This window comes from Anomalospiza imberbis, chromosome 7, assembly GCF_031753505.1.
Source record: "Anomalospiza imberbis isolate Cuckoo-Finch-1a 21T00152 chromosome 7, ASM3175350v1, whole genome shotgun sequence".
Lineage (NCBI taxonomy): Eukaryota > Metazoa > Chordata > Aves > Passeriformes > Viduidae > Anomalospiza > Anomalospiza imberbis.
In genome coordinates, this window is record NC_089687.1 from 19,305,382 (window position 1) to 19,331,767 (window position 26,386).

Here is a 26,386-nt window from a genome sequence, read left to right on the forward strand (position 1 = left end):
AATATCAGATAGACTGTTTGTTGTTAGTGATTGCTAGGGGTTTTTAACAACATCCTTCATTATTTGGCCTTCTGGTAGTATTAGATCAGTAAATAGATCAGAAGGCAAATACATTAGAATTTAAGGAGGCATTGATGAGTCAAGTTACCATGTGCTGATCAGGCTGAGACCTACCATGGGGGAACTTGGAGGAGTAGCACTGACTTTCTAGTGGGGAGAGCTATGTTATTTATCAAAATGATTGCTGAGACTTTTGCTTTAAACAGTTGCTATAAGCCACTTAGCAACTTTGAAGTCTTGCCCAAGTGGCAATTGCAGTTTCTTTTGCGCCTTGGAATCTGCCTTGGTAGGTGAAGGAGAGCTGCAGTACAAGAGCGTGCACCTATCAAGAGGCCAGTGGATGGCATGCCTTGGCTGTTCCTTTACTGTAGACATGAGGATCAGTCACAATTTGAAATTTTCTTTTTGCTCACATGTTGAAGATGTGACCAAAGTAAAATATGAAGTAATGTTGCAGGGCCTGGAGGATTAGAACAGTGTCATTGTGCTAGGGTAACCTACTGCAATTTAAAAATTAATTTGTCAGTCTTTAATTTCTTTCTGTGCTGTCTTCCTGCCCTTTTTCCTGTCCAGCATCAAATCCCGTTTGGTCTTTTCATATGTAGATGTTTTATGGTTGGTTCTTTGCTTTGGTTGTCCCACACTTGCTGAAATGAAGAGACTTACCAGCTCTGTATTTTAGAAGTGGCAGAGGAGAGTATGAAATCTATAGTGTCAGGAGTGACAAAGGTTGCTTTGGGATTGACTGTTAGTTTTTACCCAGTGCAAGAAATAAAAAAGTAAAAACAAAACTGGCCAGCAATGAGTTCAAAATGAGGTGGGATGGTTATCCTCACAGAGTCTGAATTTACACTGGAGAGCTCTGCCACAGACTGTGGAAAGTTTTCAAAGGCTCAATGAGCTACTAGTGCAGCTTGGGGAGGAAGGGCCAGCTCTTTGGGGACTGCTATGTGCAAAGATGCCTTTTTTGGTCTAAAAAGTCCCTAAGCCACAACTTTCTAGAAGTTGGGAGAATATTTTTGTCTTCACTGACCTTTAGAAGTGGGCTACAATTTTGGAGCCTGAATTTCACCATTGACCCTGACTTGTGTGTCCTGATTTTAGTGCAAAAAGGATGAGAGTGATACCTTCAGAATTGTGTCGTCCATACCTTCTACAGCCTTAATGATGCTGGTGGAGGGCAGCTGAGAGAAGGCACCATGTGTTAGAGATGGGGGGACTGGAGTCTGTTACCCCTTCCGTTCCTTCTCCCTCTCCCTGATCTGTGCTTGGAAAGTTACAGAGTGGCTAAACTTTATTTTTAGAGATTACAAAGAAAGAAAGCATTAGACAGCTGGCTGCAAAAATATTTATTTGTGACCTTTGTCTACATTTGTGCAGTGCTTGTTGCTATTCTGGAGCATGTTGTTTCCCCTGATTTCAGTCTTAGAGTTTAAGGAGAAGCTGAAATGTTTAAAACTTTATGCGTATGTATATTTAAAAAAAATTGCTTCCATATTTGGAAAAAAGGACTACTTCTGTTTGTAAAGTGCTGGCCTTATTTGTTTCCCATTTTTTGTGGTAACATATGGACTGGAAAAGCAACTGGAGCACTGCTGGTAGAGGCTGGGCTGAAGTAGTCCCATATTAGTGGCAGAACACCTCCTGCATGAGTCAGTCCCATTATGAACTAACGTGGAGAAAGGATTAAATAGATTTTTCAACTCTGTGGGGCACAAAGGATTAGCAGTGTGTGTGAACAGGGTCTGGAACTGGGTCAGTGATCAGTGGGGTCTGGCCTGCAGCTTGTGATGGGAGCTAGCAGGTATGCAAAGGTAGCTCAAGCCAAATGTTACTGGTCATGGTTTTTGTTATTGCATCAAAATCTTCAGAAAATGGGAGTATTTTTAACTTTGCACCATGAGGAAATATGTCTTTGAGATGTGTATTTTAAGTCAACAAGGCAGGAAAATATAAATATGAGAAATCCACTGCAAGGATGAAACAGTTTTACAGTGATTGAAAGAAAGGTATGGGTCAGTCATATAAGTTGTGTTTCTTAAGAGTAACTCTGTTAGGAAAAACATTTCCTAATAATGCTGTTGAGTGATACCGATAATTTGTTTTTTTTACTTAAAATTATGTGGTTTTGCTCTGTAATAACCAGTAAGTCTGAAAGCTGAAATACAGACACCAAAATTGTTTTTTTACACAGCTACCTTTTCCCCTTAGCTTTTGTTTTTTGGAAATGCGTGGATTGCACCATATAGTTTTTATTTTGTATAATTTATATGTGAGGTATGGGATAACGATGCTGAAGTGGGAATAACAGCTGAGGAGAGGAAAGGAGGAAAAGCATTGAACATCTCAGGTGAAAGGCAGGTGCATATGTGTGCTTTGCTGAAGTCATTGCAGCAGGGTTTGGAATAGGTCTCCCTGGAAGGGTTGGCTCTGTGCTGTCCTTTACACTGCCCTCTGAGATGCTTCTTGGGGTGCTCTGTGGGAGAAGGCTCTTGCTGACATACAGAGTTGTGTGCTTGGCTTTTTGCGTGGGGACACAGGTTCTTTCCTTTGAAAAGGTTTCATTGTGGGAATTCTGACCCATTTCTCAGCACATCCAAAAATTTTCAGTAAACTTAACTTTCCTGTGTACATACATTTTGGATGAGATTACCTTCATTAAGACACCTGCCTGTGCTTCAGACATTGTATCCTATTGGATCGTCTGTAACATAAGTTGTTGTGAAACATAAAGCCAAAACCGCTGCTGGGATAGCTATACTGAAGTGACAACCCTGTTTATTTACGGATTTTGTTCTAGGACTATTAAGATTTTTCTGGGTTTTGTGTGGGGGGGGTTGTTTGTTTTATTTTAGCTATTGCTAATACAAGTAACTTCTGAGTTAAGTAGGTCAGCTATAACAAAATAAGAAATTCAGTAGTTGTTTTTGAGTGTTGTGGCAGTTAAATCAGTTGAGCATCTGCTCAGAAACAAGCCTCTTCTACTTTTACTCATCCTTTGAGCAAATTTAGATTGTTTCTGTTTAAAACCAGCAAGCAATGTCCAACAAGTTAGACAACTGTAATCATAAATCCCTGGAATAATCTGTATTTAGTGAGCATAAAGTAGATGAGCTGGGAAAATTTGCTCTGCATCACTCTTTCAAAAAAGGAGCCCGACTCTTCAGAACAGATCTGTGTACATCTTTAGCACAAAGAGGATTTTTTGCTGGTTTAACTGCCTTCCCTGATATTTTGTAGTGATAGAAAACTGAGATTTTATGGACACACTTGATTGGCAAGGAATAGTTTGCTTGTTTGTTTTATTGGGTTTTTTGGAGCTCACAACTGGCTGGTGTTAGCAACATGAGCAGCCTTTTATGCAAGCATCATTTGAACTATGCCAGTGTCTGAGAGTTTTTACCTGTTTCACAGAGATAATGTATATAATCAGAGCCTAGCACTTAACTAGAGTTTGGTACCACAGAATGGTTGTGGTGGGAAGGAACCTCTGGAGATCCTCTAGTTGTACTTGGGATGACTCAGAGATATCCTGCACACCTTAACATTCACCACCGTTTTTTCCAATTACTGTACATAGATGCATCCTCAGCACAGGAAGAGGAGACTCAACTCTCATTGTGCATTCACAAGTAATTAACTCAGATTGGACATGGAAGGCTAAAAACTTCTGCATATTTTCAGGGTACATGGGGACTTCATAGCTAAGGTCCTGCCTGTTTGCTTCATGGTATTTTTTATCTGTTAGCAGAGGTCACGTAGGAGCGGTCTCCAGGGTGATTTTGTGCAGATCCTTTGTGCCATGCTGAGGTATCTTCTCAGAAAATAGATTAGTTAGGGGATGGATGGTATGTAATAACAGGCCATTAGTCATGTCTCTTGGTCCATAATGTGACCTACTTTTGATTAAAATGAATGACAAAAGTGACTGATTTAAGCTATGATTAACCAAGATATTTTAGGAAAGTGTGAAATATGCAGTGGCCTAGCTTTTCTCACTTGCACTAATGAAAATTTCTGAGTGGGCTTCTGTATTCAAGTTGGCCACAAAATAAAGTTACTTAAATGACGGAAGAAACTTTCTGTGCTTAAAATACTGCAAGGAAAAAAAAATGGTTTACTAATGTGTGGGATGATGTGTACCTTAATAATAATAATAATAATAATAATAATAATAATAATATCTAAACTTACTTTGCCAGTTATTTATTACTGGGTTTGAGACCTGGTAAGACTCTTGCAGATCCTCTCCTCTGATGATGACTTATTTTAGACATGCCAGTTTTAAGTGCAGAAGTATAAAACATCTTTTTCCTCTGTATCAACCACTCTTGTTTTGATATTGGTTCTGTTGAATGGATAATCTTATCCTTTTGCAAAATTAGTTGGTTAACGTGTATCACTTACCTAATACTGTCAGTTATTTTTAGACTAGTGTTTCTTAAATTGATGGTTTAGAAGAAGCCATTATTTTCTTTCCATATGTTAAAAAGAGTGTGAGTTACATGAATCTAGTATTCATTAGCCCTGTTAGCTTAATATTTGTTTGGTTGGTTGGCTTTTCTGTGTTTTTTGGCCATCTTTAGAAAGCCTTGTTAATTCTTGCAGAGCTTTAAGGCTGTTTAAAAAGTCCAGAACCTGTAATCCCTGTTTACCTGCTGTGGGCTCTCTGGTGGTTTAAATATCTGCAGAGCTGCTGAGAAACTGTCAGACATGAATTTGCTAAAGGTCAGCTTGGAAATGGCAGATGACCTGCTGGTGTGAAAACACTGCATTCACATCCTATCAGAGGGCCCTACAGGCACATTCCCAGTGCCCCAGATGACTAAAGAGTTCTTTGTCTGTGTCTGGCCAGATTCAGGGCAAAAATGACATGTAACAAGTAGGGCTGTTTGATTTATTGTAAGAAAAATTTAAAAATAATTTTGCTTTCCTTCTCATCCTTCTTGTGATACTTTAAAAATTTTATTTATTTAACACAGACTTTGCAATTGCAAATGCACATCATCTTCCAAGGACTGTGAGGGATAACATTTTGAATTAATTCTGGCAGGTTTGGGTTTTGTTTTCCCCAGCATTGGTGGTCAGGTGGGTTCGTTGTCTCCCTCATGAAGTAATTGCGCCTGCTTGGGGAAACAAAATGGTACTTGATTAAACTGACACCCTTGTGGTGAAGGTGTTGTTCCTTTTTATACCCTGGACAAGGTAGGGAATCATTTTGCAAAGGGTTTTTGACCCCTTTCTAGAGAAACACTGATCTCTTACATTTGGGCTGGGCTGGGAGGCCTTGCTGTTGTAAAGAAGCGAATTGGGCAGGATAGGACTGAAGACGCCAGCCAGGGCCTGCTGGGGGGGGGTTTGGGCCGGGCCTGTGTGGGGAGTTCGGGCCAGGCCTGCGTGGGGGGTTCGGGCCAGGCCTGTGTGGGGGGTTCGGGCCAGGGCCTGCCTTGGGAAGTTCGGGCCAGGGCCTGCCTTGGGAAGTTCGGGCCAGGGCCTGCCTTGGGAAGTTCGGGCCAGGGCCTGCCTTTGGAAGTTCGGGCCAGGCCTGCCTGGGGGGTTCGGGCCTGGCCTGCCGGGGGGGGTTCGGGCCAGGGCCTGCCTTGGGAAGTTCGGGCCAGGGCCTGCCTTGGGGAGTTTGGGCCAGGGCCTGCCTTGGGGAGTTCGGGCCAGGGCCTGCCTTTGGAAGTTCGGGCCAGGGCCTGCCTTTGGAAGTTCGGGCCAGGGCCTGCCGGGGGGGTTCGGGCCAGGCCTGCCTTGGGAAGTTCGGGCCAGGGCCTGCCAGGCGTGTTTGGGCCAGGGCCTGCCAGGGGGGTTTGGGCCAGGGCCTGCTGGGCAGGTTTGGGCCAGGGCCTGCCTTGGGAAGTTCGGGCCAGGGCCTGCCAGGGGGGTTCGGGCCAGGGCCTGCCGGGGGGGTTGGGGCCAGGTCTGCCGGGGGGGGGTTCGGGCCTGGCCTGCCGGGGGGGGTTCGGGCACGGCCTGCCTTGGGAAGTTCGGGCCAGGGCCTGCCTTGGGAAGTTCGGGCCAGGCCTGCCTTGGGAAGTTCGAGCCAGGGCCTGCCAGGGGGGTTCGGGCCAGGGCCTGCCTTTGGGAGTTCGGGCCGTGCCTGCCGGGGGTGTTCAGGCCTGGCCTGCCTGGGGGGTTCGGGCCGTGCCTGCTGGGGGGTTTCGGGCCAGGTCTGCCTGGGGGGTTCAGGCCTGCGCTGGGTGTGCTCTGGGTGGGCTGCAGAGGCTCAGGGCTCTCCTCGCCGGGGCTCTGCAGGAACCCAGCTCCTCTGAGCTGCCTCACTGGGGGCTTCTTGCCTTGGCCTGGGTTGGTTTTCAAATGTGGCTTCTGTCTGTGAATGAGGAAGCTGCCTTTAAAAAGGTTATTTAATTCTGATTTTAATTCCCTTGTTTCTGTCTTCATCTTTCCTTTCTAGTTACAGAATAGATGGGGCTATATTCAGCAAAATGTGTTTGTCCTTTAATTTCTGTGAAATTGTATACCAGCTTTCAATTCAACTGTACTGAAATCCATTTAAAAAGAGATATTAGTGTGGTGTTTGTTCAGATTTCCATGTTTTAAAGAGAAAAGCTGACAAAATACTCAATTCCATTCTCCTTACTCTTTCACAATAGCTGTTCCCTCTTAATTGCAGTACCTTGTGCAATAAATAGTCCCATGGGTTTCACCAAGACTGTTTAGGGAATTGAATACCACAGTGTAAGCAGAAATGGAAAAAATGAACAGTGCTTTTAAGAAGTGCAGCATTTGCCAAAACACTCATAGTTTGTACATGTATCAAACATTAATTCTGTTTTTTTACTTATTAATCAATTTAAATTATTATGGAAGAGTATCATGTTAATGATGCTTTTTATGACACCTTTGAAATTTGGGACCCTATTAAATGAACGCTACTTTAAATGACTTTGAACTCTACTATTACAGCCCTGAAAAACAATTTTTATACTCCAAAGTATATCTTTATTTGATTAAGTTTTTCTATGAAAAAAAACCCTCACATTTTACAAGTTCCACCAAAAGTAGTCACATGAACAAAGCTTGGCTCATGCATCCTTGAGTTAGTGGTCAAACCTGCTCAGTATTGCAGGTGTATAAAATGTTTCAGTTAAAACTGCTTTCTCTTGAGTGTCCTAGTGGGACCTTCATGGGTTTTTTGTAGCTTTCCCTGTCCATCACCGACATAGCTGGACAAGATAATCCTGTGTCTTGCAGCTATGTACTGTGGACAAGCTCTGCTTTAAGTCATGTGCCCATTCCTCCCATGCATGTGAAAAACATAGGCAACAAAGGCAGAAAAGCTCATGTTTGTGTTTTGAAAATGTGTTTTGTTTTATGTAATGGGTATAACATCTATATTACAATTTTAAGGTAAAAAAAACCCCCACTGGGTCTGTGCTTTGTCCTGGATTTACCCAGGCTATTCATTGCCATCACATGTAATTTTAAGAATGTAATTTAAGCAAACCCAGCTAGTTGGCTTAGATTTAAATGAAGATCAGGTCAGCATGAAACAAGTTGTAATTACATATTTTTGAATTTTTTTTCTAACTGGGACTTTTTATCTGCTTTTTTTCTTTGAAATTAGCATGTTTAGGGAACTGCCTTTCTATTGGAGTTATATCGTGGCCATCCCCTTCCTTCACTCAGGAGAAGGAGAAAAGCAAAACAGAAGTTGCAAGATGTATTTTATTAAAAGAGCAACAAACAAACAAAATGACAGCAAAAACCCCAAGCAAACAAACAAAATACCCATCACCCAACCAAAGAAAAGTCCCCCATACCCTCCAGATAAACAAAAAACTCCCAAATCATGTCTTATTTCAGAGGAGACTGACTTACTAAGTGCACAGAAAATCCATCTGAAACAATTTTATTTTGATTTTTGTGTTTATTTAATTACTATTTCTTGATCTTGTTGTTGATGGTGGAGGCTGAGCTTGGTTTCCTCTGTGAATGCATAAAGCTGCCACAGTTCTCTTCTGTTACTTTTATTTGTTTTTACTCTGCCTAGAGCATTCCCCTGCCCCTCTAATTTTAAGTGTTTCCTTTTATGGCTTTGTAAAATTACCTTTAACACTGACTGACATTGCCTTTATTGTTTCTTTAAGGATTGACTCTTGTCTGGCTCTATGGCTTACTCTTCAGGAAATTGTTTTTATGGTCTTTAAATTGTCTATAATAATGAAGACTTGAATTTCTGGCTATTTTTCAGCTTTTTGATACAAGGACATAGATGCTAATATTCTGAGCCCTGCCGTTACATAATGAAGTGTTTTAGAATTCCTTAGTAAATAAACTTCTGAATTCAGATTGCATTGGCTTCTTCAGCTATCTTTTTGGTTATCACCTAGCAGCAATGACCAGCACTGTATGGTTTGGTTATGTCTGTATTGAACTTAAGAATACAATTCTCACTTTTGTTAGCTTTCACTTTAACTAACGTACAAGTCTCCAGTGTGGCTTGATTAAAGTGTATTTACATTTAACATGTGCAGAGCTCACATGCTTCTCTTTCATGAGCAGAAGACTGGATTGTCTTCTTGAGTTTAGTAGTGAAACTGGATTCATCCAAGCTCTGAACTTAAAGCAGGGAATTTACACCTGATGCAATGCCTTTAATTTGGTTGATGCTATAGAGATAGCACAATGGCTGCAATCTGCAACCAATTTAGATTGCCACCAAAGTTTTACAGAGTATAAGGGTTTTTTTCTTCTGTAACATGCTGAGAGCAAATAGTAAGATCACTGATACATTGCATGTGTTTTTGAATATTTGTCTTCTCACTCTCAGTCAATCACTAACATCATTTCAGGCTATAGAATTGACTTTCATATAGAATTGTGTCAATGTATCCAGATTTTTTCTCCAGGAAAACAGGGTGGTCTGGCATCACCCATCTTTGTTTATCAAATGCTATTGCTGTAACCACTATCACATTGATTAGGACATAATTCCCTTTAATCAGGGGTGCTGTCTTAAACATGGCAGCAACAGCAGTTGTAGCTCAAAACAGGGCTTAGAATGGGGCTGGTGCGTGGGTAAGAATTCTGGGATTTTTCTATAGCTTGTGGTCATTCAGCGGGATAAATGTGGAGCTACTTAAGTACCAAGTGTTGTTTTGGTCCTTGTTGGCAAATGAAGTTTTGGGAAACAGAAGCTGTTTAAGTGAAATCACGAGTTATATAGTTCAAAGATAGCAGAAGTTCATAGTGTTCAGATATGAATGTGATTCCTATACAGTGTTTTTAACTTTCATGGGAATTCCAGATTGAGACTCATAGTTAAAATTAATTTAATTTTTCATGAGTAGAGTGGTGGTCTTTGACTGTCTGTAATGTAAACTCTCCAATTCAACTCTAAAATGTCTCAGAGAACTTACAGATTGGTGTGAGGATTTTGGATAGCCTTTATACTTTAGCAGAAGAGCATTGCTTGTGTTCTACACAGCAGAAGAGCATTGCTGTGTAACTTGTGTTATGCTTTTAGAAGATTGTATTGACTGGGCAGCTTAAGTGCTTACTGCCTTTCAGGATTCTCAAATTCTATTGTGCCAAAGGAGTCCTGAGGCAGTAGGTACTTTGGAAACTCATTTTTGAAAAGGCTGTGTTTGGAGGATAATATTATATGCTCCTCAAGCTGCCCTGCTCTTTTCTTTAGTTGGTACTTCTCTAGGAGGCATTCCTCTTATGCTTTTGTTCTAATCTCTTTCTTCACAACATGAAAGAAAATCCTCTGTTTCATGTGTTCCGTGGAGTTCCTTTCATCCTTTAAAGTGATGTTCCCTTCTTTGTGATGTAATTGCCTATATGAGCTTGCTTTTTAGCTGTAAAACTAAGTATTGTTTTTGTTGGCAGGATTATAATGTTTGCCCATTTACCACATGCCATGATTGATAACAGTAATGAATAACTGAAGTATTTCACCTGTTTTCTTCTCTCGTTTTTCTGTTTCTCACAGGTTCATTGCTAAACCATGTGCCTTAGGCCTTAAAGTCCAAGCCAATGGACCACAGAAAGCTCAACCTAATGCTATCTTGGAGAAGGTTTTCACAGCTATTACAAAGGTAGTGTGTCTGGCTAAAATATTTACCTTGTGAAGTGTCACGTGGCACTGTAAACTATGTCTGAATGAAGCAAAGCTAACAGATAAATGCAGTGCTGTATTTTTTCACCTCAAATTAGAAATTCAAATATTGGGCATGCCTTTAATATGCCATCTTTAGTGGTTGTGTATCCCTTTGTGATGTCTCCTGTAAGTTTTCAATTAAAAAAAATTGTCACAGAAACGCTTTGTAGATGCCATATGGCCACCTACTTTTTTTGCTTCTTATCCGGTTTTGCTTCTTATCTATTTTGTATCAATTTTTGCAAAATTGTTGGGATTTTTAGAAAAAAAAAAGGTCTCATTGTAAGTAATATTGATACTGAGTTTTCCATGAAGTTACAAAGCTACTCTTTCTAGCGAAAGGCCTGTCTTTCTGGTGTCCCAGCTAAAGGACAATGACATAGAAAAGTGAGAGAAACTGACTGAATAATGTTTTATTTACAGCTTGCATATTTTTCTTGTACAAGATTTTCCCCCACAACTTACATATCTGTCTCTACATCTCTCACCATATGACATCTCAACCTGTTTGTTGTTTTGTCCATGCTTTTCAAACATCCCAAATTTCTCTGCAGGATCTTTCCATTCCCACCTTAGCTCCAGACTGCAGCTGGGCACCGGTGTAAACTTCATAGTGTATTAAAGTCATAAATGGCAAAACTGGGTTCAGTGTCACTGACAGTGAAATATGCTTTGGATCTGTCTTGATTGTGTGTCCTACACTATCCAAAGAACACCATGGCACTTGCTGTGACTTTTGTGCCGTTTTCAGGGATGGAATTGCATGTGCCTCGTTTCTGAAAGCTGCAGGATACACACTCACACAGACTCAGCTGAAGGAAGAATGGTTAGGTTTGTTTGTTGTGAGGTTGCTTGTTTGTTTGGTTTTAATATATCCTCATAAAATCTGGTAGTCTGACACAGGGCGTGAAATACCTGTGAGTGTGAACAGCTCCAAATGGAAGTATCTGCTTTCCTGCAAGAATCTGGTAGCTGCTATCAGAGAAACTGTCCAATTTAGCTACCTGCCTTTTTTGAATCCTATACAGTAATTCTGTGAATTCTGTGAATTCAGCAGTTCGCTCTAGTCAAACTCCTAAGAGCTACATCATACATTTCATTTTTCTAAGGTTACAGAAATTGCTTTTCTTAGCCTTCCATTGACAAACTAGTAGATACTTCGGTTGACTAAAAAACTTTATTGAGATGGATGGCAAATACTTCAACCTTTTCTTGTCTCATCCTTTCATTTCCCTCTCTTTCCTGAATTTTCTTGGAGGCTGATAGACAAAACTTCAGCCTAACAGAAATTTTGCTGCTTTCTGTCCTGCAACAATTAAAAATTCAAAGCTCTTTGTTGTAAGAGCTCTTGTACTTCATTCAATATACGTAACTGGTTTGCAGAAATAAAGCTGAAGTTCCAGAAAACAGATTGTCCATTTTTCTGTTCATTTAAAAAAACTGTGTGATCAGGAGAAATATATAAGTAGTACATATGCTTCACTGTACATGTAGAATTACTGTGTGATTGAAGGTTCATTCAGTACTGCTCTTCAAATTAAGGACAGACTCCTTTTGCCTTACCTCTACTCTGGTTTGCAGCCATGCTAATGGTATGAGACTTGTACATTTTCTGCTTTGGAGAATATTTGTGTATATTTAGTTTTACAGAAAACAATTCTGTCTCCCTGTTGTCAAGGTGATCTTCCTTTTGACGGTGTCACTTTGTTTAGCGACCTCGTTTTTTAACATTATTGTGCAGAAACATGGGATTTATCTTCTTTCTGTGCGAGTCAATCCATCATCCCTAGTGCAACAGTTGATGGGGCAAAGATCTTGATGTAGATTAGAACAGGTATTAGTGTGTGGCAGGCAGCGGGGTGTTTGTAAGAGCCACCGCTCCAGAAACGCGTGGCATTTTATGGCTGCTAAACTTCACTTCCAAGTTTCAGGCAAGTTTCAGTCCTGTTGTCCCTTTAAAGTTTTTTATCAGTAATGGACCTGCATGTCATACTACAACATCTGTCCTAGATTAATAATTGTCATTGTAAATGTATTCTGATGGGAATCTGCCAGTAGAGATTTCTGTGAATGTATTTCTGTGTATCCATGTGTCTGACAGACAGCCTTGGTAAGAAGGCAAGAGTCAATTATACTAGTTCTGAATTATGGTTCTGCGTGTTAACGCAGTTGAGATAGAAAATAACTTTTGTGCTTCTCTGTTTTGTAGCATCCAGATGAGAAGAGGCTGGAAGGCCTCTCCAAGCAGCTGGACTGGGATGTACGCAGCATTCAACGTTGGTTTCGACAAAGACGCAACCAGGAGAAGCCCAGCACCCTTAGGAAGTTCTGTGAGAGCATGTAAGGATGCATGTTCTCTTCTTGAGTCTTGTTGAGCTTGTGTTCTCATCAGTTTTCCCCTTTGTTTTTCACAGGTACCTTTGCAGACAATTAGAAAATTGTGCAAATTGGTGGAATATAACTAATGAGGAAAATAATCTTCATTCTCCTGAAGGAGTCAGATTGTACTTTTTGGGTATTTTCAGTGGTCAAAAGCTTTTAGAAATCATGTCGTTGTGATTCTATGCTATCAGGGCACCAGCCTGATCCTTTAAGACAAGGCACCTGGTGTTAGTGTCCTGTCCTTACAACACTACCTTTAGCTGTACATCCTGATGTATATCTGAGATGGAGGAGTAAAGATGAAAGGCAGTTGGGTTGTTAAATAAAAAGAAGACAAAAGATAAATTGTCGAAAGATGATTGCCCTTTATTAAACAGAAGAACTTAAGTGTCAGAATGCTTAAGTCCTTTCTTTGGTATTTACAACCAAAATCCTCCTTCCTTAATGTTTAATAAATCAAGGCATGATGAGGTTATGCATAGACTTGGTCATTTGGTTGCCAGCAGCTGCTGGCCTTAGAGTTACTAATTTTTGAGATCAGTGAAGAACAACCTTTTTTTCTGCAAAGGTTGTAGCTGTTAACTTGTCGGCTGGGGAGTCTTGGGAAAACTTATTGCTTTATTAGCCTTAGAGGTAGCATATTTGGGTGGCATGTTTTGTGTCCTCTGTAACTCAGCTCAAAGACCTCGCTCGCTCTGGTGCCAGGGCATTTGGGTGATCCTACAGGTAGAAAAATTTAAGCCTACCATGAAATACTGGCATGGATAGGATAGTAATGGGTGCTGAATTTGCTCCTTTTGGCATACATTATCAAAATAGGATGCAAATGACAGCTATGAATGCAGACTGGAAGGTAAGGTCAAGCTGTAGTGAAGTGCTGACAGAATATAGTGCCAGCTTTGTTTAGAGGGAGCCATTGGCATTTCTGCAATATGTGTATTTAATAGTAATGATAAAACTTGTCTAAAAAGAAGCAAGATGGCATAAATAATAGGTTGATTCTTGAGGTTCCATCTGTTCATGGTTTGCAAGAGGTGCAGTGGGAGCTGCCTCTCCATGTCTACATGTACGTAGTGCTGCGGGAATGTGGTGTTATCCAGCCAGTTGTGTGTGCCTTGCCCTGGGAGCATTTTCAGTGATGGACTGTGTGCCTCCAGCTGACCTGACACATCTTGGACAAAGTTGTTGGCATGTAGTCAGGCTACTACTGGGAACCCAGGGTTACCCTTTTATCCCTTCAGTATGGGTTTTAAAGTGCTGTTTAGTTAAATCTGTCCATCAGAGCACTAAGTGAGGTGCTTCAGAAAGTTTTGACCAAAGAAATCCTTTGGTATGATGTTTATAGCCTTTTCATAGCTATTGAGTTAATGGGGTGGCTTTTCAGATGTAGTGCCTGTCTGTGACAGGTGCTTTGAAGCTCTGAGCTACCTCAAGTACGCTTTCCCACAACAGTCATGGGAAGGGGAGCACTCAAGTCTTAAGTAATTCAGGTGCCAGTGGAGAGTTTTGACAGAATGAAGTATGCCCTTATGTAATAAGCAAGAACAGAGCAAGCAAAATGACAGTGATCTCTGCCTACACCTTCATACTGCTGAGCTGCTGTTGTCCCTCCTGAGAAGACTTCAGTTTTGCTGGGAACAGCACTGATTGACTGTGGCTTGGGAAGAAAAGTGGAAGAACCCACAGCAATTGTGGATCTGCTTAAAAATAACTCCAATTCTTTTTACATGAAGATGATTCAATTTACTACTAGACAAAGCGTTCCTTGGGCCCAGAGTGGCTTTTCCATGATGAAAGGCAAGAGGAGCTGTGCCAGAAGGGCTGTAGGCCATTTTTGGTTGCCTTATCTTTCTTGCAAATGAATAGCGTGGGCACTATCTAAGGTAGAGTAGCTTCAGTGTGACAAAAGCTGAGAGTGAAATTTAATGATAAGCACATTTGCCTGAGATGAATGATGCCAAAGATCCAGCCCCAAACACACTATGCCAGTAACTTCATTGCTAGGTCCTTATTGTCACAGATTTCTCACTTTCTCTAACCCTTCTCTTCTTTTCAATCAATTTCAATTCTGGACATAAACAGAGTGCAGAGAAACCCCAAAACCTACACTGCTTACTGCTTCTTGAGAGGGGAGGGCATATTAGGTGGTGTTTTTGTTTGTTTTTTGCAGGGTTTTTGTTGTTTTGTTTTGTGGCTTGTTTGTATGTTTGTTTGTTTTGGGATGTTTTGTTTGTTTTTGTTTCGGGGGGGGCTGTTTTTTGTTGATTTTGTTGGTTTTTTTCCAAATGGAATAATTCCTTTGCTGCCAGTCTTTGTCAGATATTCAGGCTATGGGAAGATGGTGGTTATATGAAGAAAAAGGCAGTAACAAATTTTCCTGTTTATAGATACTGTTTGTGTCACAGCATTATAGTGAAAATAAATTACTTTTTCAGGAACCTTAACCAGTATTCATGCCATGGAGTTTTGTCTGTCAGTCTGAAAGAGAAGGTGGTATTTGATTATTGGAGCCATAGAAACCCTAATGGTGAGATATCAGTGGTATTACATACCTGCTTAAGCTTTCAGATGTTATGGTAATAAGTATTTGTATGAAATATGAAATAGATAATTTCACTAGGTGGTGATTAACGTTTATAATCTCCAGGTGGTGATTAATGATCCAGTCAGAAAGTAATAAATGCAGCACTGAGTATTGTTTTACTAGCAAGTCAGCCCTTGTATCCCAAGGACGTGGTGATTCTGGCATGAAACCTGGAGTTAAAGTCACAGTTTGTAGTCACTAGGAAAGGTATCCACCTAGTATAACATCAGACTGCAAAGCTCAGGCACTTAGCCTACTATATTAGCTGCAGGGGTTAGTCTGTCCGTAGCTTTTCTTTCTATTTTGTGAATTTAGACCATTCACACTCCTTTCTTTGACTTGAAAGATCCAAGATGCATAAAGGAGGAAAAAAAGTGGTCAACTGAGTGTGCAAAATGGACTTTTCTATTTCCATGTATTTCTGTTGGGTTTTTATTATTCTTTCCTTTCTGTCCCTATGGCACAGCCTAATATCAAAAATATTTGCTTATTGCCACACAGAATACAGGATCCAATAATACCTTTGTTAATGTTTGATGTGTCAGAAAGCCAATGCAGTAGTGATTTCCAAACCACTTCCAGTGACTTCCCAGTTTTAGTGTGTTGTTTCTGCTCATACTACCAGTGTGTAGGCATGTCTGGTTTTCTCAAAGACTTAGTAGTATAAAAAGAGAGAGCGTTCTGTCCTCTCCCCATGTTGTCCGGTGCAAAGGGAGAGAACCTGTGATGCTGTAAGTTACTAGCCTGGGATTTTGGAACGTCATCAATGTCAACCAATGACTTGTCTGTCCTACAGCTATGTACATTTAAGCAAGCTGTTTATTAGAGACATTTATATCATTTCTAAGGAGTGTCTGGAAGAAACATATGGCCAAGAGAGATGTTTTGAGTTTATGCAACATTCTGCGTGTGAAAACATGGAAATGTGCAGACTGAAGAGCCAAAGATCTATTTTTCCCCCCCTTTATTCTCTAGAAGAAGCTTGGATACTAAATTGTCTGTAAGTAGGGTGTCTTTTAGTTTTGATGAAGGGGAGAAAAGAGCCTCTGTTTCATATCCTAGCTAGACATGCTTTTTCGTAAGGAATTGAAATTTTTTTAATGCATGTTGCTTTGGAGGAAGATTTTGTCTATCTATGACTGTATATGTGTGTGCGTGCGCACATGTATGTGTATAGATACAGAGAAATACCGATTGGGGTTTTTTTTGCTTGTTACACACGTTTGTGTGAAAATTCTGTGGGTGGTTTGCAACTTCTTGGGCATACTGCTTTTCTCAACTATCATAGTAATTCCCTCCTACAAAGTTGTACTGGAAAAATAACAGTGCAAGGGAAAGAAATCAAGACAGCTGTGTGGTTGTTGAAATTCTGAACTGTGCTGATACACGATAACAAAATTTGTAAAAGAATTCATCATTCTGTGCTTTGTGTTGAGCAGTAAAGCATTAGAAAATAAATAGGCTTTTAGCTCTTGAGTGTTTAATAGCACCAGGCTCTCCTAAGCCAGCTTCTAATACACTTCTGATTTGAGCAAAAATTTGTGGTAGATGGTACTTTGCGTCCGTTTAATTCTGATTTGTTAACTGCTCCAGTGCTACATGGAACGAGGGACTAACCAGTGTTTCATGACCAGAAAAGTAAAGGGGGGATGGGTGTGCGAAGACACACAACATGCTCTGTGGCAAGTGTGGTAGTTACTCTTCAATGGCCACAGAACTGCACTATCTCCCTTGTTTTCCTTTGCTGTTCTCCATGGAACCGGAATTGCTGTTACTTGGGCAATCAGATATTTGGTATTGTGTTGATAAGTGGATTGTGACATGAAGGGCAAGTAGGCTCAGGTGTTGGCAGTCAGATTTGTGAGGCAGTTGTGGATGAACGACGTAGGTGTTCAGTGAAATGTGAAGGGAGTTGGAGTCTGTGAAATTGTTCCAGAACAGGGAAGATGTGACTTTGTTGAGTGCAAGAGGTGTTTATTATGGCTTCAGGTGGTAGGGGAGTTGAGAAAGGAGACTCTTAATTGCCAGCAAGTGGTAACTGAAGTGCAGAGCAACAAAGATCATCTGGCAATTGTTATCTATACTAAGCATGTAAAATACTGCAGTTTTACAATAGCACTGTAAGACTTGCATTTGGACTCTGGAGTTGATACATTCAAGGACCTATTACTCTCTTAAAAGAATTACGTCTAGTAATACCACTAAAGAGGGATGTGCTTGAATGCAAAGCCTCTATAGAAAGTAAAAGTGAATGAGGCATTTATACTGAGACTCATGTCAGGGAAACTAGAGCTGTGCAAAAAGGCCTGGAGTCATGTTTGACTACGTAAAAACCAAGAAAGAAATCCTGATTTTTTTTTACATCAGGGTGAAATGTTACTCTACAAGAGTAGCCCTCAATAGTTCTGCATGTTACTGATTCGTTTGTCTGCTACTCTCTAAGCCACATATGAAGTCAGTGTGGAAGAGTATCGATGGAGCCTTTTACTTTGTGTAAATGTGCGTCTTTGTATGATGACATTCAGCGCTGGTTCACTGATGGCCTCCCTGCTCCAAGAGGAGAGTAAGACAGTACTGGTTGCCTTGAGTTCCATAATACATAGTAATTTGTAGCTTGAGTCCCTGGACACACAAATAAATCAATGGCTAGCAAGCTGACCCAATTTTAAAGTTGTGAGAACACAGTGCAGCCATGTCAGCAATTTTAATTATTCTCTAACACTTGTTCTCTGATAAATCTATATTAAACATCTTCCATGTACCTCCTCTCCAACACACAGCTTGCCCAGCACTCAGACTTCCAAAGGCAGACTCTGGGCAAGTCAAGCCCAGCTGCTACAGCGTGATTTGCTGTGGATTTATGCATTCAGCTTTGCCTCTTGGAACATCTGTATTAGGCATACTTGCACAGGCTGGCTCAAGCTGTAGTTGAGCAGCGCAGGCTACCACTGTAGATCCAATAAGCAGTAAAGGCCACCTCTCTGAGCTCTGCATCCTTGCCCTCTGATTTGCCCTGCCAGACAGCTGGCTGTACAGCTGTTTTGTAGGGTGATCCACCGTACTCCCTGGGGTTAAAGTTTACCCTGCATGCAAACATAGGGTCCACATCACTCGGATTTTCCTCTTGAGGGTAATGAGCTGGCTGGAGTTCTGTTTCTTGTGGTTGTGGAGAGTGTGTGTGCAGTCAAGTAACAGAAGGTAAACCAGGGAAGCATGGGCAGTACTTGCATCCATGGTGAAAGCTCAGGTTTTGATGTCATGGAGGAGAGAAGCAGGGGAAGCAGCTTCAGCCACCTGGCCCCTCCTGATGTGAGAGGGTGGGAGGACAAGGTGTGGTGGAGCAGGGCATGTTGTGCCATGTGGTCCTCTGAGTGGATCTCTTCCTTCTGCCAGGTCTAATACAAGGGCTTAGAGTTACACAGGCTGAGTGAATGAATACTTTTCTACTAAGAGCTGCACCTGTGGCTCTGTTTATACCCTTTATCTCATTCTTCCTATCATTTTTTTAATTTGGAATAGTAAAATACTGGATCTGGGTCTGCTCTTGTGGCCCCCAATCCTGTTACATTAAAGAGCTGAGTCATCTGGAGAAGAGGAAGATGGAAGTAGACTTCTTGCAACTCCATAGTATGCTGCTCAAAAGGCTTCAGTTAGCTCAGAGCTCATATGGAACAGACCCCAGCATTGGAAAAGCTTGGCAGTTTCCCTCATTATTCCTCTCCTAACTGTGTCTGCTGTACCCACAGATGAATCTGGTCTGTGATCACCATTCTGTCTTTTTAAGCTGGCCTCGGGACTTCTCACTGCCTGAACACGGTATTGGGGGAAATTACAACATTGTTTAAGTGTCAGGAGTTGCCAGCCCCCTTTCTCTGCTATTCTGTTGGAGTAGACAGGCAAAGATGTCCATGCCATGTCCTCATAATATGCTCACTGTGTTTTAAGACTTTAGTGCTTTATTATTTTGCATCTTATGAAATTCCCTCTTCCCTCAAATTGAATTACTTAAAACTCTGAATTCCCTGCCCTTACTGCCTTCTGTGACACAGTTTTTAACACAATTAATAAATTTAAATTAACTCTTGTGGTCATGCTGCAAAGACACCATCACTTAACATTATCATTGTACATTAAGCAAGGTTATAATTAACTAGGTTTCCATTCTCTTGGGGGTTGTATGGGCTCACCATTATCTTATATTATGGAAATTAAATAATTCCTCCCTAAGTTCTAGTTAATGTTAACACAATTTCAAAATTACAGTCACGATATAACAATTGAAGACAACTAAAGGAAAACTGAAAAGACTGCAGTAGCTACTGCTTTCTTGGGTTCTATGCACCTTAAACTGTCTAGTTCTTCATTGTGGCAGAGATAAGCTGCCACCTTCAGTCAGGCTCAGCTTTAAATGAATTTGGCAAACACTGGAGACAAGTGGCTTGAGACACTGAAGAGTTAAGTGGCAGTAAGATGTTATTTTATACACAGCAAAGAATTAATTTTATTTTATACACTGCAAATCCTTACTTCTCTCTTCTCCCTTGTATTTATGTTGTTATACAGTTTTGTTTCATATCTGATTGCATTTCATTTTATAGATACATGGACTATGCCTCTTCACAGAGACACAGAGTTAAGAGAAAAATTAGCTTTCACATTGTTTACCATTTCCACTTACGTATAACTAGGCATATAACTACACTGTTTTCTATGTTAGTAAGTTGTCTGCCAATGGAAGAGGCTTGCAGTGCCCTGTAGCTGAATTTATGTAGTGGTAGTGGTCTCTGTGGGAACATGTACATGATGCTGAGGGAGATGAGAAACTTGCTAGTTCATCTAATGCTTTTTGGGATGATGCTGTGGTAGGTAATGTAGCTACAGGCATATGGTAACCTTGTGTTTGATACAGTTTTTGTCTTCTACTTTGGTGTCTCAGCATAGACCTGCTGTAACAGCACACAGAGCCCAGGCTGCAGTGGGGACCCTTCTGATAACTTCATCTCTGTGCTCCTCTTTTGCATTATATGTAAATCCATGAAATCATTACATTTTACTGGTACTGTCAGCGTGACAGGCTCTTCTGCTTGTATTGACTGGTGACCAGGATTTTCTCATACAGGCATGTTTATTTTTCACTTCCCTGAAGTTCAAGAAACTAGCAGATTTTAAAAAGGACATGTGAGATTTAAATGCTTCACTATTTTTTTCAGAGGATTCAAGTAGTGCATCAGCTCATGTAGTCCCTGTTACTGGCAGGGTAAATCTTCTAAGATCAGGCCCTGAAACAGCCTGAAGTTCTGACTATCAGACAGGAAGTATTCAGTATAAGGTGCTGCAGAAAGTGTACTTTGAAATTCTTAATGCTATCCCTTATGGCTAGTTATTTAAATACTTTAAGACTAATGAATATAGTTTGGTTAGATGGTGCTTCCTGGTAAATTTGGGTTTCTGTCTTCTTTAGTTTCATTGCTGCTACTCTTATAAAAGCACTTTTGCAAGAAAAATAGTACAAAAATTTCACGTCCCTGTTTCTTTGTACAGTGCTTGGAATACTGAGGGAAAATAAAAATGAAAAATGGACCAAAAAAAGCCTTCACTGTAATGAGCAACTTGTAGAGGTTTTTCTGAAGTTTTCAGTGATCCAACAAGCAATGAATGGGAGACACAGAAAGGGAAGGAACATAAATGACAAAGTAAATATACTTCTTCAGATATAAAAGAGAAAACAAAATTGACAAGATGAGGTTTGAATATGCTGCTAAAAGCATTGCTTATCCTCCAATCTTAGCTATGATAGCCCTGTAACTCTCACTTGGAAGCTGGGGAGGTTTATCTTCTGAAATGGAAGTACAGAATGTGAAGACAAAGCAGGCCCTCCCTGGCAGACTGATCTCTGCCCGTGTGATCAGAGGCTGTGTGGTTGCTGTGCACAACCTCGGCATGTGCTGCATGGATCGAAGCACAGCCGGCGGCTTCCTCAGGGAAATGGGGAAACAGCACTGGCACCTAGCTTGCCTCCACAAAGATCATACTCCTTAGGGTTCAGCATCGGCTTTAGCAAGCTAAAAACCACTCTTGGGCATATTTAATGCTATAGGAAAGTAACATTCACCGTGGCAACAAAAGAAAACAGGTAATGCAGGTTGGTCTAAGAAGGTGGTTACCAGACACAAGGGTGCCTTATGCATACAAATGTGTTGGCTGCCATGGTTAGGACAAGATTGCTAGGTGAAATTGAAATGCAGTCTGGAAGATCCAAGTTTTCATTCCTCTAGAGCTGTAAAAGAGGGGTTCAGTGAGCGGCTGTTGTGTCTGCAAACAGGTGACTTGTGAGCTCATTGGTGAGAATGGAGAGTAGAGGTCCCTGTTAGAAAGGCTTTTGAGTTGGTTTCTCTCTCCAAGACTCATCAGCTGTTTGCATTGAGCATCACTGATGAGAAGACAGGTCTGCTGATCAGACCACAAGGGACATGTGTCGCATGACAGCAACATCTGGTTTTTCTGTGTGTGCTTCCCATGAACTTTCCAGATAGTATCACTTTGTAGGGCAGGATTTGGCAAGGATCATAGATCTCTGAGGTCTTATCAGTCCTCTGTTTTATGCAGCCCTCAGAGTACTCAGAAGAGAACAGTTGCATAATCACGGAACAGAAACTATGTAACCTAGAATGAGTTGCCAAAACACCTTTTGTATTATACATATTTTCTGGCCTAATTATATAAACACACTTTATTATTTATAAAACTGCATCACTTCAAAATTTGGTAATGTATTTCCTTTCCTCTTTTCTGCACTACTAAATTTTGCTCTTAAGACTTTCAGAGCTGCATTTTGAGCATACAGATTTAGGACAGGACTGGTCTCAAGTGGCACTGTAATACTAAATATTAAATAACTGATTCAAACTGCAACCAAGAGGAAAATCAGATGACAGTCAAGTCTTAATCCATAAGATTGAAGAGGAGAGCAATACAGTATTCTCAATTTATCATACCTGCTATTTTGCGCATCTTAGTGAGTTGTGCATAGATGCCTTCTTCCTCGTATAACATCTGCTTAACCACAGTGAAGGAATTATTTACCATTTGCATGGTCCAGACTGACTCAACAGCAATACCATGCCAAGAAGATTTTATTCATTCTTTTATTTACCTGTGTATTATTTTTAATTAACATTTTGTATATCTGCTTGCATCTGTCAAGCTTTATGGAAATGCAGTAAATTATCATTACAGAAATCTGGGGAGGCAGGAAATTGGAACAGTGGAGCTACTTCCATCAACTGTACAGTCATACTTGCAGCTTTATATGAGACTAGGTATCAGGATTGAAGATAAGTAAAGATTTTGTGGAGTCTATTGTTTGACCTCCTGTTTGTTGGATGGATTAAGCATTATTTTTCAGTGTTCTGTCTTATATTTTTACATGACTTGTTGCCTAAAAAATAGTATCTTTAGGGAATTTTTTTGTTGGTTTAGGGGAGAAGGGTTACTGTTTGTTGTGTTTAGTTTTGGTTTTAACTTAAAGTTGGAGTATAATAGGTAGGTAGACAATGTCACAATAATTAAGAAGTTGATCCAAAAGTTCAGAGTCCATTATTTTTTCAGGATCATCCTCTAAATATTTGTCTTTAGAGGTAGTCATCTAGAAGGAATGTATACCTCTGACTATATCAGAAGCAACATTAATTGGATTAAGTCTTCTCGAGTGAATCAGAAAGTTGAAGGCTGTCATACTGTAGTTGGGGGAGCAGAAAAATGCAATTTGAGGATAAAACAGACTACTTCAAGTCACAGTGAGCATATGTGGAACTTAGCGATGCTTCCCATTTAAAAGAAATAAACTTTGAATTTTCAGCATATGAACTGTTTAAACTCAGCCTCAGAAGTGCTCCTTTGAGCACTCTCACAGTGAATGTACTTTTCCTTTCACAGCCACAGGAAACTATTGCAGCAAAAAGTAGTTTTCAGTCCCAACTAATGATTCTGTAGCCCAGCTCCATGTTTGTGCAGTCCATTCAGATTGTGGGGTTTAAAATGGAGAACAAGCTATGTAATGGTACTTCAAGCCTTCTCATCTCCAGAACCAAGGCCTGCAACTGTGGAGTTTGCATGAAGCTCAGTTTGACTTTCAGTCCAAAGCCTGAGCCCACAGGTCTGTCAGCCACTGCCAGAAGATGAGCAGTGGATGATGGAGAACAGCAAATCTTACATTTTACTGGAACCTTACATTTACACATGGAAGTGTATTTCCATGGAAAAACTTCAGGCATCTGCAGTTTCTCTGAAAATAGTTTTCAGAGCCAGAGAGCCAGTTTCTTCAACTGCAGGCAATGTTGTGAGCCTATGACTAGTTGTTAAATAACGATGTGTTTTTTTTAATGTTAACTGTTTTGAAGTGTGGCATTCTTAAATTGCTGTTTGTGGCCCTGTCTGTAGCAAACCAATGGCAAAGGCATCTCTGTAAATAACAGCTACAATTCTGCAAGCATAATGGCTTTTATGTTTTTAGCATTCCGCATTTACTATGTTTGATGTTTTGTTGTCAGCAGTTGGATAGCTTTGGATCTTTGCACACCATTGCTGAGCAGCAGACACTGGTTTGGCATCAGAGCCATAAGCTGTGCACTGCGAGGTGCATGCTGCAGAGTTCTGCAGGAGTGCCAGTGTTCACAGCCTGGCCACTCAGTCTTCCTGCAAAAGAAGTGGAAAAAAGGGAAAACTGCAGGAGCAGAGAGGCCTTGTGCCTCTTCACCTTTGCCTTAGGGAGAAGTGTCCATTTTCCATAGGGAGGGACCCATACTGAGCTCACTCAGCTGGGCAGCAGGTCTGTGGGGAAGCTGTCAGATCTTCCTAACAGGGCATGATCCCCATGTGGTGAACTCTGCAGAAAGTATGGAGTAGGGGGGTGCTTTGCTTGACCACTGCTTGATCTTTTTCTTTTGGTTAGCCGAAATTTAATTTCGCATTTTAGTGCAAAAATTCAGAGGAAAATTTGAAGGACAAAATTTCATTGATGTGATGAAGGGAACCTGACAAGACATATGCATGAAATCAGTGAAGTGCTTGCTCAAGTGGCCACTTTAAATAGTTTTTGCTGAATTGAGCATACCATGGGGTATATCAGGTTAGTTAGTGGAGGCTCTCCAACTTTTCTATCTTTTTAGATAATATTCTGTGTCATGCTGAAGCATCTTTAAGATTTCATTAGCAGCTCAAAGTTAAAGGGGTTGAGACTGTGCTGTGGCCTGAGAATACATTCAAATGTAGAACAAGAGCAGTCTGATCTGCTGCTGCACCTTTGAGGGACTCTACAGCATTCTTTTTAAGACTACATTAGAAAAGAATTTATTTTTCTGTAATGGCAGAGTCACTTTTTACCTTGACTTTTTTGCTGCAGTGTGTCACATTCATGTTTGAAGCACTGGCCTGGTAAGCAACAGCACAACCTGAAGAATTTGCTAGAAGGTCCATAAGTCCATTTGATCTCCCTTATTCAGAGTTTGAGCAGACCAGATGCAAGCCTCGTTCACTTTGGAAGTCTTCTAGTGGAGGACTAAAGTGAACCTCATAAACCTTGTTGTGAGCAGACAGATCAGGTCTTTCAGAGCTCTTATGCCTTGAGTGCTTTCATCTAGGTTTGCTGGATTTAAGCTAACTTCAGTCTATCAAGCAGCACACTTTGTTTATATATAGGTAATTCAAATTTTGTCTCTATACAACTGACCAAAGGAATGTTTGAAGTCTGGGAGACAGAGTAAATTCTCACAAAACAGAGAAGCTTCAGTTGTTTTCATCTTTCAGATAACCGTGAATTGATGTGGCAGTTGCCCACGATGGAGTGCTTCACCTTGTGGCCTCCTTTGTATGTCTTTAATAGGGCAGAGAATATTGCTGGGGTAAAAGGGGAACAAGAGATATTTTAGTATACATCTTGCCTTGCTTTTCCTAGTCTCTTGGGCTCTGCTACTGGTGCTTTAGAAGAAGTTGCTTTCCCTGTTGAAGGCAACCACCTGTGACCGAACAACAGTATCCAGCGACATGCAGACACTCAGCATGAGCTGCTGATGCTAAAGGAGGACCTTAAGCAGGATATTAGAAAGGGTACTAGGAGGTTTTATACCACTGGCTAAGCATCTTCCCTTTCCTGGGTTCTGTAACTATTCTGACTGTGCTAAGGCTATGGGCACTTTCCAGTGTTAGATTTGGGACTATTACCTAGGACAAATTCAAGACAGCACTTCATCAACTACCACTTCGTGAATTCAGTTGGAATAAAACTCAATAACCTCACACTTAAGAAAGGTGTCCTTCTCTTTTATGGTGTCCTGTGCAGACAGAACATTTTGCCCAAGTTCCCAAAATGCAGAGATATTTTGGACACTGGGATATAATGTGGATAGGTGTGATTACTGCTCATAACTTTTTCCCTTTATTTGCATTTCCTCATCAGTGGGCTTCAGTGAGATCCAAATAGAGGCATAAAGAAGTATGTACTGTAGATTGAAATCCATCATTCATATTAGAGTACTTGTTACAAGAGAATTGATTTGAGAGTTCACCTTTGGAGGAATCTTGCTTGGACATATCTGCACTGTATGAAAGGTATTTCTCACATACATTCTGTCCTTGTCTGTATGATTTTGAGTGAATAATGCAGCTTCATAAGCTAGTTCCTGTACCTTTTCTCCCTGTCTTTAATCCCAATGTATTGAGTATGCATTCATCTCTTTTACCTTGGCTTATGGATGTTTTACTGTTAAGTGCAGCAATAAACCATCTACAAGTACTGGTAAAACAATGTGGGAAACTCCTTGGACTTTCTTGTATGAGACTGAGATTCCATTTGGAGTATTGAGCTGGGAGAATTGCCCTTTAAAGACTGCAGAAAAAGCAGCTAGTTGCCAGCTACAGAGCAATGAAAGTCCTTTGTTGATCTGCTACCACCGGAATTAGCTGGTTAATGGTGATAAACATGCCAGGGGCCAATTCCAACTTTGCTTTGTTTCGAATTTTTGTTTATTGGAATTTGACCAAGCCAGAAGTTTGTAGAATAGCTTTTGTGTTTGTTGTTCAGCGGGAATGAGCTTTTTTTTCTATCAATACTTTTATTTTCTTTAAGAAGTTAGTACTTTGACCGACTTGGTCTATCATTCAATTCTTAGCCTTGTTTCATCTTTTGGTGCTAAATCCAAGTCCACTTGTTTGGCACATTCGGGAAGAAGAAC

The 26,386-nt window shown here is 40.7% G+C and overlaps 1 protein-coding gene across 5 annotated transcripts in view; it reads left to right on the forward strand.

The window, feature by feature from the left end:
* Nucleotides 1-26,386, forward strand: part of CERS6 (ceramide synthase 6) — a 101,875-nt gene that overhangs the window by 25,618 nt on the left and 49,871 nt on the right. For all 5 annotated transcript variants that reach the window (XM_068195781.1, XM_068195782.1, XM_068195780.1 and 2 more), the window contains exons 2-3: nt 10,025-10,130; nt 12,402-12,532. In XM_068195781.1, the coding sequence (XP_068051882.1) occupies nt 10,025-10,130; nt 12,402-12,532 (237 nt within the window). The remainder of the gene's footprint in view (nt 1-10,024; nt 10,131-12,401; nt 12,533-26,386) is intronic.